This window comes from Zonotrichia leucophrys, chromosome 2 (genome assembly GCF_028769735.1).
Source record: "Zonotrichia leucophrys gambelii isolate GWCS_2022_RI chromosome 2, RI_Zleu_2.0, whole genome shotgun sequence".
In the NCBI taxonomy this organism is placed as follows: domain Eukaryota; kingdom Metazoa; phylum Chordata; class Aves; order Passeriformes; family Passerellidae; genus Zonotrichia; species Zonotrichia leucophrys.
The window spans coordinates 1,730,790-1,745,229 of NC_088171.1; the positions used below are offsets into that span (position 1 = coordinate 1,730,790).

At 48.4% G+C, this 14,440-nt stretch overlaps 1 protein-coding gene across 1 annotated transcript in view; it reads left to right on the plus strand.

Annotated features, from left to right (window-relative positions):
- Positions 1-14,440, plus strand: part of ALS2CL (ALS2 C-terminal like) — a 100,312-nt gene that overhangs the window by 31,552 nt on the left and 54,320 nt on the right. Inside the window, exons 7-11 of the mRNA XM_064703754.1 lie at positions 378-497; positions 1,836-1,912; positions 2,443-2,509; positions 2,974-3,170; positions 12,868-12,933. Coding sequence (XP_064559824.1) covers positions 378-497; positions 1,836-1,912; positions 2,443-2,509; positions 2,974-3,170; positions 12,868-12,933 — 527 coding nt within the window. The remainder of the gene's footprint in view (positions 1-377; positions 498-1,835; positions 1,913-2,442; positions 2,510-2,973; positions 3,171-12,867; positions 12,934-14,440) is intronic.

Consider the following 14,440-nt stretch of genomic DNA (forward strand, 5'->3'; position numbering starts at 1 on the left):
AGGACGTGCTGTGTGTCCCTGAGAGGACAGGAATTCCTGCCTGGAATTCCACATCCTCTCCCAATCCCGGTTTTTCCCAATCCCAATCTATGTCAAATTCCTGATCCTTATCAAACTCCCAGTCCATATCAAATTCTTGATCCATATCAAATTCCCAGACCACTTCAAATTCCTGATCCACACCAAATTCCAGGACGTGCTGTGTGTCCCTGAGAGGACAGGAATTCCTGCCTGGAATTCCACATCCTCTCCCAATCCCGGTTTTCCCTGCTGCTCCAGGACGTGCTGTGTGTCCCCGAGAGGACAGGAATTCCTGCCTGGAATTCCTGCCTGGAATTCCACATCCTCTCCCAATCCCGGTTTTCCCTGTGCTCCAGGACGTGCTGTGTGTTCCCGAGCGGAGGCTCCTGGAGGACAGCCGGAACCTTCCCATCGCGTCCGGCGCCGCCCGCTCCGAGCGGCTCCTGCTCTTCGACGACGTCCTGGTGCTCATCCAGGTGAGCCCGGGATCCTCCTGGGAAGGGGGACACGGATAAATGGGAAAAAATTCCCGTGGGATGGCAGAAAAATGACAGGGATTTCCATAGGAATGGGGGTAAAATTCCAGGTTTTTTTTTGATGTTGGACTCACAGCAGAGTTTGGCTGTTGGGAAATTTGGGGAAACTTTTCGGATCCATCTGCGTGTGGTTGGCTCTGGAAAATAAAGGAAATCTGGGAAGGAGTCGAGGAGATCCACAGGACATTTTCCCAGGAAATGTGGATTGTCCACACCATTTTCCACTGGGAATTTTGGCCCCTGGTTATCCCAAGGGATTTGATGGATCAAGGTTGACATTCCATGAGCTCCCACGCATTGGAATAAACGGGATTTTCCATGTTTGTGCCACATCTGCAGATTTGGAGGTGGTTTTGGGGCTATTTTGGGAATTTTGGGGTGTGGGGATTTGTTTCCATGAGGGAATTCCAGCTTGGATCACGCTGGTGGCTGGGATGGGAACGCGGGATCAGCAAATCCATGGAATTATCTCCATGTTCAATCCATGATTTCCATCTGTGTCTCACCTGCTCCTGCCGACCTTTATGGAGCTTTGGGAATTCCAACTGAATTGGGATTGGCTTGATTGGGAATTTTGATGTCCCTTCCTTTTCTGGTCTCCCCAACCTGGGAAAACACAGTGGAATTCCTTGGAAAACTCCATCCCACCAGGCAGCAGCTCTGTGTGAACACCTGGATGGGAGGCAGGGAAAAGAGATGAGAAATTAAAATTTTCCTTTTATTCCAATCTTTGAAATTTGTTTTTTTTTGGGTGCTGCTGATCCCAAAAGCGACTCCTTAAATTTGGGATTTCTGGGATATTTCTGGTGTTGCCACCCGGAGTCCAAATCCTAAATAATTCCCAGAATGGATTGGATGGAAAGGGAGCTCAAAGATGATCCATTCCCACCCCATTCCATGGTTCCAGGTTGCTTCAAGCCTTGTCCAACCTCTCCTTGGATACTTCCAGGGATGGGCAACCACAAATCTCTGGGAATATTGGCCGGAATGATTTGGGAATGTTGCCATGGGATAGGGGAGGAATTCCTGTGGAGATCAGGGTCGTGTGGGAATGTTTTACTCCCGGATGTGGCCATGGAATTTTGGAAGAGCTTTAGGAGTGTTCAAACGAGATCTTCCCTCCTTTCCTGGTGGCTTTTCCATCTCCAGGGTCTCTCCTCCCGATTTGGGATGGATGGACCTTCAAAAAGTTGGGAATTTGTGCTGCCCCTCCAGCTCTGCCATTCCATGGATGTTTCCACCAATAACAGGAGCATCTTTCCCCTTTTTTTTTTCCAGGGAAACAGCTTCCAGAGTTTTGATCTGAAGCTGGTGTGGGTGGATGAAAACTGCGGAGAGAAATCGGCTCCGGGAGTGTGAGTGAGAAATTCCCACTGGGGGTGAAATCAAAGGAATAAAAATGTTCAGGTCGATGGGAAAATGATCCAAAGCTTTGTCCCGTCTCCTTTCCGAGCAGCGGGATTGGGATGTGGATAATGGGATCTTTGCTGCCAGATTGAAATCCCAGAATTTCTGAGGTTGGAAAAAAACCCTCCGGGATCATCAAATCCAACCTGTGTCCCATCTCCACCTTGTTCCCAGCCCAGAATTCCTTGGACACCTCCAGGGACGGGCACTCCAAACCTCCCCGGGCAATTCCAAAGCCTGACCACGTTTTTCCATAAAAAAATTCCTGCTGCTGTCCAACCTGACCTTCCCCCGGCACAACCTGAGGCTGTTCCCTCTCATCCCATTCATTGCCAATGAATCCCAAAATCCGTCCCTGGAGAACTTGAGATGTCTCCAGAAGAACCACCTGGGAAAGCACCAGGATCTCCAGGAGGGGATTGGGAAGAGCTGATGGATTGGGAATTGTGTTTTCCATCCTTTTTTTTCCCCCTCCCAGGCACAGCCTGCGCATCACAACCCCGGAGGAGACCTTCGTCCTCTCCACCAAGGACCCTCAGACCAAGGTCAGGCCTTGGGATTTTCCCATCTCTTTATTATTTCAAACTGGATAATCATTCTGGTGAGGGTGGGCTGGGATTTCTGGCTCCTTTTCCAAAAGAATCCTGGATTAGGTGGCCAGAGGCGGCTCAGAGTTGATGGCTGGTGAGGAATGAGGAATTCTGGTGGGAACCCATCGGTTCCTTGTCACTTTTCCTGAAGGACAGGCCTGTCCCGTAGGTAAATCAACTTGAAATTTTCTATTTCTTTTTTTTTTCATATCCAAGCGGAATTTTTCCCTCTTTTTCAACACCCAAGTGGAAATTCCTCCCTCCCAGCCTTGCTGCAGCTTCCACCTTCCAGGAGAGCCCCAGTGGAAGCTGCAGCCGGGCTCTGATGGGAACCCATGATCTCCTCGCCGCTTTCCCGCCGTTGTCTCCCGTTGGTTTTCCCGGGATTTGTGCCCACCGCGTGTTCTCCGTGCCCGCAGGCCGTGTGGAGGTGGAAGCTGGAGCAGGCCGTGCGCCAGGCGCTCAACGGGAAGCGCGATTTCCCTCTCTGGGGCCGCAGCGGCGAGGGCAGCGAGGCCCCGGCCCGGCGCTTCTTCAGCTACGGCTTCCGCACGGAGGGGCGGCTCCGCGGCGCCACCTACGAGGGAGAGTGGCTCTGGGGGAAGCCCCACGGCAAGTAAGGAACCTTCTGGGCACCTTTTCCCAAAAGTGGGAAGCATGGGTTTGGAAGTGTTGGAGTTTGCACGTGAAGGTTGGGAAAGATCTCCAAGGTCAACCTAAACTTCTCCTGAACATGAAGGGGCTGCTCCTTTCTGGGCAGGCTCAGAGTAACCACCCATGAGGGAGAGTGGCTCTGGGAAGGAACCCTCTGGGCACCTTTTCCAAGTGGGAATAGGGTTGGAAGTGGTCGGTTGGTGTTCCTGTGAAGGTTGGGAAAGATCTCCAAGGTCAACCCAAACTTCTCCTGAACATGAAGGGGCTGCTCCTTTTCTGAGTGGGCTCATGGGGACCACCTATGAGGGCAAGTGGCTCTGGGAAGGAACCTTCTGGGCACCTTTTCCAAGTGGGAATAGGGTTGGAAGTGGTCGGTTGGTGTTCCTGTGAAGGTTGGAAGAGATCTCCAGGTCACTCATGAAGGGGCTGCTCCTTTTCTGGGCAGGCTCAGGGTGGCCACCTACAAGGGAGAGTGGCTCTGGGAAGGAACCTTCTGGGCACCTTTTCCAAGTGGGAATAGGGTTGGAAGAGCTGGTTTGGTGTTTCTGTGAAGGTTGGAAATGTCCAGCCCAAACTTCTCCGCACCATGAAGGAGCTGCTCCTTTCTAGGCAGGCTCCAGGGGGCCACCTACAAGGGAGAGTGGCTCTGGGAAGGAACCTTCTGGGCACCTTTTCCAAGTGGGAATAAGGTGGGAAGCACCTTTTGGGCCTCTTTTCCAAGTGGGAATAGGGTTGGAAGTGCTGGTTTGGAGTTTCTGTGAAGGTTGGGAAAGATCTCCAAGGTCAACCCAAACTTCTCCAGGTCACTCATGAAGGGGCTGCTCCTTTTCTGAGTGGGCTCAGGGGGACCACCTATGAGGGCAAGTGGCTCTGGGAAGGAATCTTCTGGGCACCTTTTCCAAGTGGGAATAAGGTTGGAAGTGCTGGTTTGGAGTTTCTGTGAAGGTTGGGAATGATCTCCAAGGTCAGCCCAAACTTCTCCAGGTCACTTGACCACATCATGAAGCCTGCCCACAGTTTTCTTGGCAGGTCCCAGGGGGCCACCTATGAGGGAGAGTGGCTCTGGGGGAAGCCCCACGGCAAGTAAGGAACCTTCTGGGCACCTTTTCCAAGTGGGAATAAGGTTGGAAGTGCTGGTTTGGAGTTTCTGTGAAGGTTGGGAAAGATCTCCAAGGTCAGCCCAAACTTCTCCAGGTCCCTCATGAAGGGGCTGCTCCTTTCTGGGGTCAGGGACCACCATGAGGGAGTGCTCTGAAGGAACCTTCTGGGCACCTTTTCCAAGTGGGAATAAGGTTGGAAGTGCTTGGAGCTTCCATGAAGGTTGGGAAAGGTCTCCAAGGTCAACCCAAACTTCTCCAGGTCACTTTTGCAGGGGTTGCTCATTTTCTGAACAGGCTCCACCTATGAGGGCGAGTGGCTCTGGGAAGGAACCTTCTGGGCACCTTTTCCAAGTGGGAATAGGGTTGGAAGTGCTTGGAGTTTCCATGAAGGTTGGGAAAGATCTCCAAGGTCAACCCAAACTTCTCCAGGTCACTCATGAAGGGGCTGCTCCTTTCTGGGCATGCTCAGAGTAACCACCCATGAGGGTGAGTGGCTCTGGGAAGGAACCTTCTGGGCACCTTTTCCAAGTGGGAATAGGGTTGGAAGTGCTGGTTTGGAGTTTCTGTGAAGGTTGGGAAAGATCTCCAAGGTCAACCCAAACTTCTCCAGGTCACTTTTGAAGTGGCTGCTCCTTTTCTGAACAGGGCACCACCATGAGGCAAGTGGCTCTGGGAAGGAACCTTCTGGGCACCTTTTCCAAGTGGGAATAAGGTTGGAAGTGCTTGGAGCTTCCATGAAGGTTGGGAAAGGTCTCCAAGGTCAACCCAAACTTCTCCAGGTCCCTCATGAAGGGGCTGCTCCTTTTCTGGGTAGGCTCCACCTGTGAGCGAGAGTGGCTCTGGGGGAAAGAACCTTTTAGGCCTTTTTTCCAAGTGGGAATAAGGTTGGAAGTGTTGGTTTGGAGTTTCCGTGAAGGTTGGGAATGATCTCCAAGCTCACTCAGCCACCTCACCAAGGGCTTGCTCCTTTTTATTTTTGGCACTTCCAGGGTGGGGTTAAGGTCAAAATTTGATTCTTATTGATGTTGTGGATGTGAGTCCAGGCCTGGCTCTCTGATTCCCACCTCACTCATTCCCAGAGGGAATTCTGGCCTTGAGGGCAGGCTTAGCAAAGCCCGAATTCTAAAACTTGGGATTTATTATGGATGTCTTATGGATGTCTTATCCGTGGTTTATGGATTAAATGCTAAATGTCGTTTTAAAAACGTGATTTTGGTCACGCTGAGGGTGCTGCATGAGCTGGTGCCTCCACTTAGGATTTAGGCTTGGTCTGAAATCACGATCTCATCCTGGGGTGTGAAAATCTCACCCTCACCATGAGGAAAATCCCCAATAAAAACCCTTGGGGGAGAATTTTATTTATATATTTTATTTATATTTTTTTTAAATTTTATTCTCCGCTAGCAAAATCTCTTTGAACTTTATCAAACTTGAGCATCCAGATTTTTATCCCAGGAATTAAGAAAAGCTTAAATCTAAAAGGAGCTTAAAGGGGGAAATGCTCAATAAATCCAAGTTAAAGTGAAGGAATGTCTGTAAATCAAAAGTTCCCGACCAAAATTTCTTGGAAATAGGATAGAGAACACTCTGGGTCTTTTTGGGAAGAAACCTGGAATATGACCAAGCTCCTCAGCCACCAAAACACTGGGAAATTTTGTTTTCCATGAGTTTTGCACTCATGAGTTTGCTCTGGAAGGAAAAAGGATGGAGAGAAACTCACTTTGAGAGAGCCTTAAAATAATGAAAGAATCTAGAATATAAATGGCTTGGAAGGGATTTGAGTCCAGTTTCAATCCCTAAAATCCAAAACTATTCCATGAAAATATCCTGAATAATTCCGTTGTGAGAGAGATGTATGTCCGAGCCCTGGAAAGCCTCAGAGGAGCGTTTAGGGAGAGAACCTTGGCTCATCCCACCTTCACTCCTCAATCCAACCCCGGCTTTTGTTTCCTGATTTGCCTCGGGCTGGGAAAACGGATCAATCCAAACCTCTCCTGCCCGTGGAGTGACTTGGGTGAGGCATCCCGGGAGATTTGTGGCCAGAATTCAGGGAATTCTGTTCAGTTCCTTGGATTCGAGTTCCCTTCTCCCTCCTGGAATTCCTTTTGTTGCTGGAAGGTTCCAGAGCAGCTTCCTGGCCTCGGTGGCTGCTCTGGGATTTCCGAGGGAGGAGCGCGTGGGCAGAGCTGTGGGAGTGGGAATTTGGGTTCTTCGGCAAAAACATCGGCATTCTCCAGCTCCATTCTGCCCGTCCTGGAATTCCAGAGTTCTCCAGTGCCTGTCCTGGAATTCCAGAGTTCTCCAGTGCCCGTCCTGGAATTTGGGGTGACCTGGGCTGGGAGAGGGCCAGACTCCCACTCACGTGTGGCCTAAACATCCTTGTGCCTGGAGCAGACATGAAATTATGGAATATCCTGAGTGGGAAGGGCTCACGGATCCCAACCACCCCACCCTGTCCAACCTCCTGGAGCAGCCTTGGGATTGTGCCCATTCCCTGGGGAATGTTCAGCTCCCGACGCCCTCTGGGGGAAGAATTTTCCCTAAAATCCAACCTAAACCTGGCCCAGCTCCCGCTGTTCCCTCACCCCTTTGGCTGCTCCCCTTTTCCACTCAGACCCGCAAAGCCAGAGGAGATTTAGTTTTAAATTAAAATTAAAACATTGAAATTTCAAACTGAAACCGGAAATTTCAAATTCCGATCCTCTGGAGAACTTGGAGCAGAGCCACTCTCGCGGAGGAGTTTGAAACAACAGCCTGGGTGAAAGCCAAACAGCCTCCTCACGGTTTTGGTGTTGCACCATCTCCTGGCAAACCGACCCACAGGAGGTTTGGATTGATTGTTGGGAAAGAATTCCTGGCTGGGAATGTGGGGAGGGGCTGGGATGGAATTCCCAGAGAAACTGTGGCTGCCCCTGGATCCATGGAAGTGCCCAAGGCCAGGTTGGAGCACCCTCGAATTGTGGGAAATGTCTCTGGCACGGGGTTGGAACTGGATGTTTTTAAGATCCCATCCAACCCCAAAAATTCCAGGGTTCCATGATTTTGAATCGTTCCAATTGGGATTTTGATGCAAAGCAGACGAGCTCAGCATCAACGTGGAGGGAAAACATTCCAGCATTCCCTGAGGGAAGCCTTGGCCTCCAGCTCCAAAAAGAGCCCCAAATTCCTCAGATCCCTGATATTCCCTCAGCCTAATTCCCAGCTTTTATTCCAAGCTCTAAAGCCATTTAAGCTCAATTTAGGCAGGAATTCCTGGCTGGGAGGGTGGGGAGGGGCTGGGATGGAATTCCCAGAGAAGTGGCTGCCCCTGGATCCATGGAAGTGCCCAAGGCCAGGTTGGAGCACCCTCGAGTTGTGGGAAATGTCTCTGGCACGGGGTTGGAGCTGGATGTTTTTAAGATCCCATCCAACCCCAAAAATTCCAGGGTTCCATGATTTTGAATCGTTCCCGTTTGGATTTTGAGGCAAAGCAGCCGAGCTCAGCATCAGCACTGGAGGAAAATATTCCAACATTCCCTGAGGGATTCCAAAGCCTTGGAGCCCAGCTCCAAAAGAACCCCAAATTCCTAAAATCGCTGATATTTCCTCAGCCTAATTCCCAGCTTTTATTTCAAGCTCAAGATCCATTTAAGCTCAATTTGGGCAGGAATTCCTGGCTGGGAGGATGGGGAGGGGCTGGGATGGAATTCCCAGAGCAGCTGTGGCTGCCCCTGGATCCCTGGAAATGTCCAAGGTTGGACACTTGGAGCACCTGGGACAGTGGGAGGTGTCCCTGCCCATGGGGTTGGAACTGGATGTTCCTGAAGATCCCATGCAACCCCAAAAATTCCATGATTTTCAGTTGTTCCCGTTGGGATTTTGGGGCAAAGCAGCCGAGCTCAGCATCAGCACGGAGGGAAAATATTCCAACATTCCCTGAGGGATTCCAAAGCCTTGGAGCCCAGCTCAAAAAAGAGCCCCAAATTCCTCAAATCCCTGATATTCCCTCAGCCTAATTCCCAGCTTTTTATTCCAAGTTCAAGATCCATTTCAAGTCAATTTGGGCAGGAATTCCTGGCTGGGATGGAATTCCCAGAGCAGCTGTGGCTGCCCCTGGATCCCTGGCAGTGCCCAAGGCCAGGCTGGACACTTGGATCACCTGGGACAGTGGGAGGTGTCCCTGCCCATGGGGTTGGAACTGGATGTTCCTGAAGATCCCATGCAACCCCAAAAACTCCATGATTTTCAGTTGTTCCCGTTGGGATTTTGGGGCAAAGCAGACGAGCTCAGCATCAGCACGGAGGGAAAATATTCCAACATTCCCTGAGGGATTCCAAAGCCTTGGAGCCCAGCTCCAAAAAGAGCCCAGAATTCCTCAAATCCCTGATATTTCCTCAACTTAATTCCCAGCTTTTATTCCAAGCTCTAAAGCCATTTAAGCTCAATTTGGGCAGGAATTCCTGGCTGGGAGGGTGGGGAGGAGCTGGGATGGAATTCCCAGAGCAGCTGTGGCTGCCCCTGGATCCATGGAAATGTCCAAGGTTGGACACTTGGATCACCTGGGACAGTGGGAGGTGTCCCTGCCCATGGGGTTGGAACTGGATGTTCCTGAAGATCCCATGCAACCCCAAAAATTCCATGATTTTCAGTTGTTCCCGTTGGGATTTTGGGGCAAAGCAGACGAGCTCAGCATCAGCACGGAGGGAAAATATTCCAACATTCCCTGAGGGATTCCAAAGCCTTGGAGCTCCAAATAGAGCCCAGAATTCCTCAAATCCCCGATATTCCCTCAGCCTAATTCCCAGCTTTTATTCCAAGCTCAAGATCCATTTCAAGTCAATTTGGGCAGGAATTCCTGGCTGGGAGGGTGGGGAGGGGCTGGGATGGAATTCCCAGAGAAGCTGTGGCTGCCCCTGGATCCATGGAAGTGTCCAAGGCCAGGTTGGACACTTGGAGCACCTGGATTACTGGGAAGTATTTCTGGCATGGAGTTGGAACTGGATGCTCTTGAAGATCCCATCCAACCCCAAAATTCCATGATTTTCAGTTGTTCCCGTTTGGATTTTGATGCAAAGCAGACGAGCTCAGCATCAGCACAGGAGGAAAATATTCCAACATTCCCTGAGGGATTCCAAAGCCTTGGAGCTCCAGCTCCAAAAGAACCCCAAATTCCTCAAATCCCCGATATTCCCTCAGCCTAATTCCCAGCTTTTATTCCAAGCTCAAGATCTATTTAAGCTCAATTTGGGCAGGAATTCCTGGCTGGGATGGAATACCCAGAGCAGCTGTGGCTGCCCCTGGATCCCTGGCAGTGCCCAAGGCCAGGCTGGACAGGGTTTGGATCCCCTGGGACAGTGGGAGGTGCCCCTGCCATGGGGTCGGAACTGGATGTTCCTGAAGATCCCATGCAACCCCAAAAATTCCATGATTTTCAGTTGTTCCCGTTGGGATTTTGGGGCAAAGCAGACGAGCTCAGCATCAGCACGGAGGGAAAATATTCCAACATTCCCTGAGGGATTCCAAATCCTTGGAGCTCCAAAAAGAGCCCTGAATTCCTCAAATCCCCAATACTCCCTCAGCCTAATTCCCAGCTTTTATTCCAAGCTCTGAAGCTGTTTAAACTCAATTTGGGCAGGAATTCCCGGCTGGGATGGAATTCCCAGAGCAGCTGTGGCTGCCCCTGGATCCCTGGCAGTGCCCAAGGCCAGGCTGGACAGGGTTTGGATCCCCTGGGACAGTGGGAGGTGTCCCTGCCCATGGGATGAGAGATCTTGAAGGTCCTTCCAAGCCAAAGCATCCCAGGATTTTGTGATTCCATTGTGTCCGGCTGGGGAATGTGCAGGATCGGATTTTCTGGGCTGCGGCCGGAATTGGAGCTCTCAGTGGGATTCCGGGAGGGAGGGGAATCGCTGCGGGGCCGGGCAGGAATTTTCCTGGCATTGCCCGTTCCCGGCTCTCCTGGCTGTGGGATCAGCTCCTGGAATCCCTTTCCAGCCCCCACAGAACATGGGATGAGCGATCCCTTGGGAATGGTTTTCCTGGCTGTTTTCCCGCTGGAATTCCAGGCTGTGGTGTCACCGTGCCCACGGGGATGTGCCCGGCAGGAACTGGATTAATCCCTGTCATTAATTCAGGATCAGCTGCTGGATTAATCCCTGTCATTAATTCAGGATCAGCTGCTGGATTAATCCCTGTCATTAATTCAGGAACCGCAGCTGGATTAATCCCTGTCATTAATTCAGGAACCGCAGCTGGATTAATCCCTGTCATTAATTCAGGAACCGCAGCTGGATTAATCCCTGTCATTAATTCAGGAACCGCAGCTGGATTAATCCCTGTCATTAATTCAGGAACCGCAGCTGGATTAATCCCTGTCATTAATTCAGGATCAGCAGCTGGATTAATCCCTGTCATTAATTCAGGAACCGCAGCTGGATTAATCCCTGTCATTAATTCAGGAACCGCAGCTGGATTAATCCCTGTCATTAATTCAGGATCAGCAGCTGGATTAATCCCTGTCATTAATTCAGGATCAGCAGCTGGATTAATCCCTGTCATTAATTCAGGAACTGCAGCTGGATTAATCCCTGTCATTAATTCAGGATCAGCAGCTGGATTAATCCCTGTCATTAATTCAGGATCAGCAGCTGGATTAATCCCTGTCATTAATTCAGGATCAGCAGCTGGATTAATCCCTGTCATTAATTCAGGAACAGCAGCTGGATTAATCCTGTCATTAATTCAGGAACCGCAGCTGGATTAATCCCTGTCATTAATTCAGGATCAGCTGCTGGATTAATCCTGTCATTAATTCAGGAACCGCAGCTGGATTAATCCCTGTCATTAATTCAGGATCAGCTGCTGGATTAATCCCTGACTAATCAGCTGGATATCCTGTCATTAATCAGGACCAGCTGTAATCCGTATTAATTCGAACGCATGGATTAATCCTGTCATATTCAGGACCGCGCTGGTTATCCCTATTAATCCCGAACGCCAGCGATTATCCCTGTCATAATTCAGTCCATGATACCTTCATATCGAACCGCAGCTGATATCCTGTCATTAATTCAGACAGCGGATTAATCCCTTCATTATCGACAGCAGGGATAATCTGCTATTCGGATCAGCTGGATTAATCGCATTATTAGGACCACTGTTATCTTCATATAGACGACTGGATAATCCCGTCATTATAGACGAGCTGATAATCCCTGTCTATTCAGATCACCGTAATCCGCATTAATTCAGACAGCAGCTGGATTAATCCCTGTCATTAATTCAGGAACCGCAGCTGGATTAATCCCTGTCATTAATTCAGGATCAGCTGCTGGATTAATCCCTGTCATTAATTCAGGAACCGCAGCTGGATTAATCCCTGTCATTAATTCAGGATCAGCTGCTGGATTAATCCCTGTCATTAATTCAGGATCAGCAGCTGGATTAATCCCTGTCATTAATTCAGGAACCGCAGCTGGATTAATCCCTGTCATTAATTCAGGATCAGCAGCTGGATTAATCCCTGTCATTAATTCAGGATCAGCAGCTGGATTAATCCCTGTCATTAATTCAGGAACCGCAGCTGGATTAATCCCTGTCATTAATTCAGGATCAGCAGCTGGATTAATCCCTGTCATTAATTCAGGAACCGCAGCTGGATTAATCCCTGTCATTAATTCAGGAACCGCAGCTGGATTAATCCCTGTCATTAATTCAGGAACTGCAGCTGGATTAATCCCTGTCATTAATTCAGGACAGCAGCTGGATTAATCCCTGTCATTAATTCAGGATCAGCGCTGGATTAATCCCTGTCATTAATTCAGGAACGCAGCTGGATTAATCCCTGTCATTAATTCAGGAACCGCAGCTGGATTAATCCCTGTCATTAATTCAGGAACGCAGCTGGATTAATCCCTGTCATTAATTCAGGAACGCAGCTGGATTAATCCCTGTCATTAATTCAGGAACCGCAGCTGGATTAATCCCTGTCATTAATTCAGGATCAGCTGCTGGATTAATCCCTGTCATTAATTCAGGAACCGCAGCTGGATTAATCCCTGTCATTAATTCAGGATCAGCAGCTGGATTAATCCCTGTCATTAATTCAGGATCAGCTGCTGGATTAATCCCTGTCATTAATTCAGGACGCAGCTGGATTAATCCCTGTCATTAATTCAGGACGCGCTGGATTAATCCCTGTCATTAATTCAGGATAGCAGCTGGATTAATCCCTGTCATTAATTCAGGATCAGCTGCAACTCCAAAGGCACGCAGCCTGGAAAATCTTTTATTAGGATAATGGATTTCCCTGCCATAATTATGGATTAAATCCATAATCCTGCTGGAAACCAAGGCCTGGGGGTGCCTTTTGTGCCTCTGTGCTCCGAGGAACATTTTGGTTGTTTGCCACAAAATCCGGGAATGTTTTGGGTCGGAAAGAACTTTGGGAAAGATCCAATTCCACCGCCCTGCCGTGGGCGCCTCCCAAGCTCCATCCGAGCCGGTGTGAATGTTTGGGCTGGGCTTTTTCCATGTGGGAATGTCGTGGTGTCCCCTGTGAGAGAATCCCTTGGCTTCCAGGGGCACGCTCAAGTGGCGCGATGGACGCAACCACGTCGGCGATTTCCGGGAGGGCCTGGAGCACGGGTAAGCCTCGGGAAAAACGGGGACGTTCCCCCCTCTGAAATTCAAATGGAATGGTTCCTTCCAGAGGGCGGGACCTGGAGGGAGGGGACTGGCACTGACTCACCCTCGAATTTAAAAATTTGAGAATTTTTAAATTCTCGAAATCTGTGAGGATTTGTTCCTAGGAAGTGTCTTAAAGTTATTTTTGGATGCCTTTAAGACCTCGCTTAAATGAGTTTTTTTGTCTTCGAGATTTAAGAAACCAATCCATGAAATTCAAGTATTATTCATCTCAATTTTATTGGAAATAGGACTTTAGGATTCCTGACTTTAATGAGTTTTTTCTTCAAGATTTAAGGTATCAATCGTTGAAATTCAAGTATTATTTATCTCAATTTTATTGGAAATAGGACTTTAGGATTCCTCACTTTAATGAGTTTTTTTCTTCGAGATTTAAGAAACCAATCCATGAAATTGAAGTATTATTCATCTCAATTTTATTGGAAATAGGACTTTAGGATTCCTCACTTTAATGAGTTTTTTTCTTCGAGATTTAAGAAACCAATCCATGAAATTCAAGTATTATTTATCTCAATTTTATTGGAAATAGGACTTTAGGATTCCTCACTTTAATGAGTTTTTTCTTCAAGATTTAAGGTATCAATCGTTGAAATTCAAGTATTATTCATCTCAATTTTATTGGAAATAGGACTTTAGGATTCCTCACTTTAATGAGTTTTTTTCTTCGAGATTTAAGAAACCAATCCACGAAATTCAAGTATTATTCATCTCAATTTTATTGGAAATAGGACTTTAGGATTCCTCACTTTAATGAGTTTTTTCTTCAAGATTTAAGGTATCAATCATTGAAATTCAAGTATTATTTATCTCAATTTTATTGGAAATAGGACTTTGGGATTCCTCATTTTTCCCAAAGTAGGGAAAAAAATCCCAAACACTTTTGTTGGGAATCCCAGAACATTTAACTCAGCCCCTAAAATGGGAAAGGGGGAAAAAGGGGAAAACAGCACTGAAGAAACTCTGGAGAGGAAAGAGTGAGGATCTGGGAATGCAGCTCCCAAAGGGATGAGTTTGATTTGGGAAAAGTGTCCCAGGTAGGGCTGATCCAGGCACATAAACATTGGGAATTTGGACAATTCCTGGTTTTTGAACTTCATCCGCTACAATGGAGTTGCTGTTTTCAATGCAGACATTTCCATCCAGCTGGAGCCTGATCCCAGATCCCCAAATCCATGGGAATTTATTCCTAGGAAGAGTCTTAAAGTTATTTTTAGATCCTTTTATCAACCTCATGTCAGGAGTTTTTACAGAAAAAGAAATCCATGAAATTCCGGTTGGTTTTTAAACTTCATCCACTACAATGGAGAGGCTTTTTTCTGTGCTGAGCTTTTCCATGCAGACATTTCCATCTGGTTGGACTCTGATCCCAGATCCCCAAATCCATGGGAATTTATTCCTAGGAACAGTCTTAAGGTTATTTTTAGATCCTTTTACCAACCTCATGTCA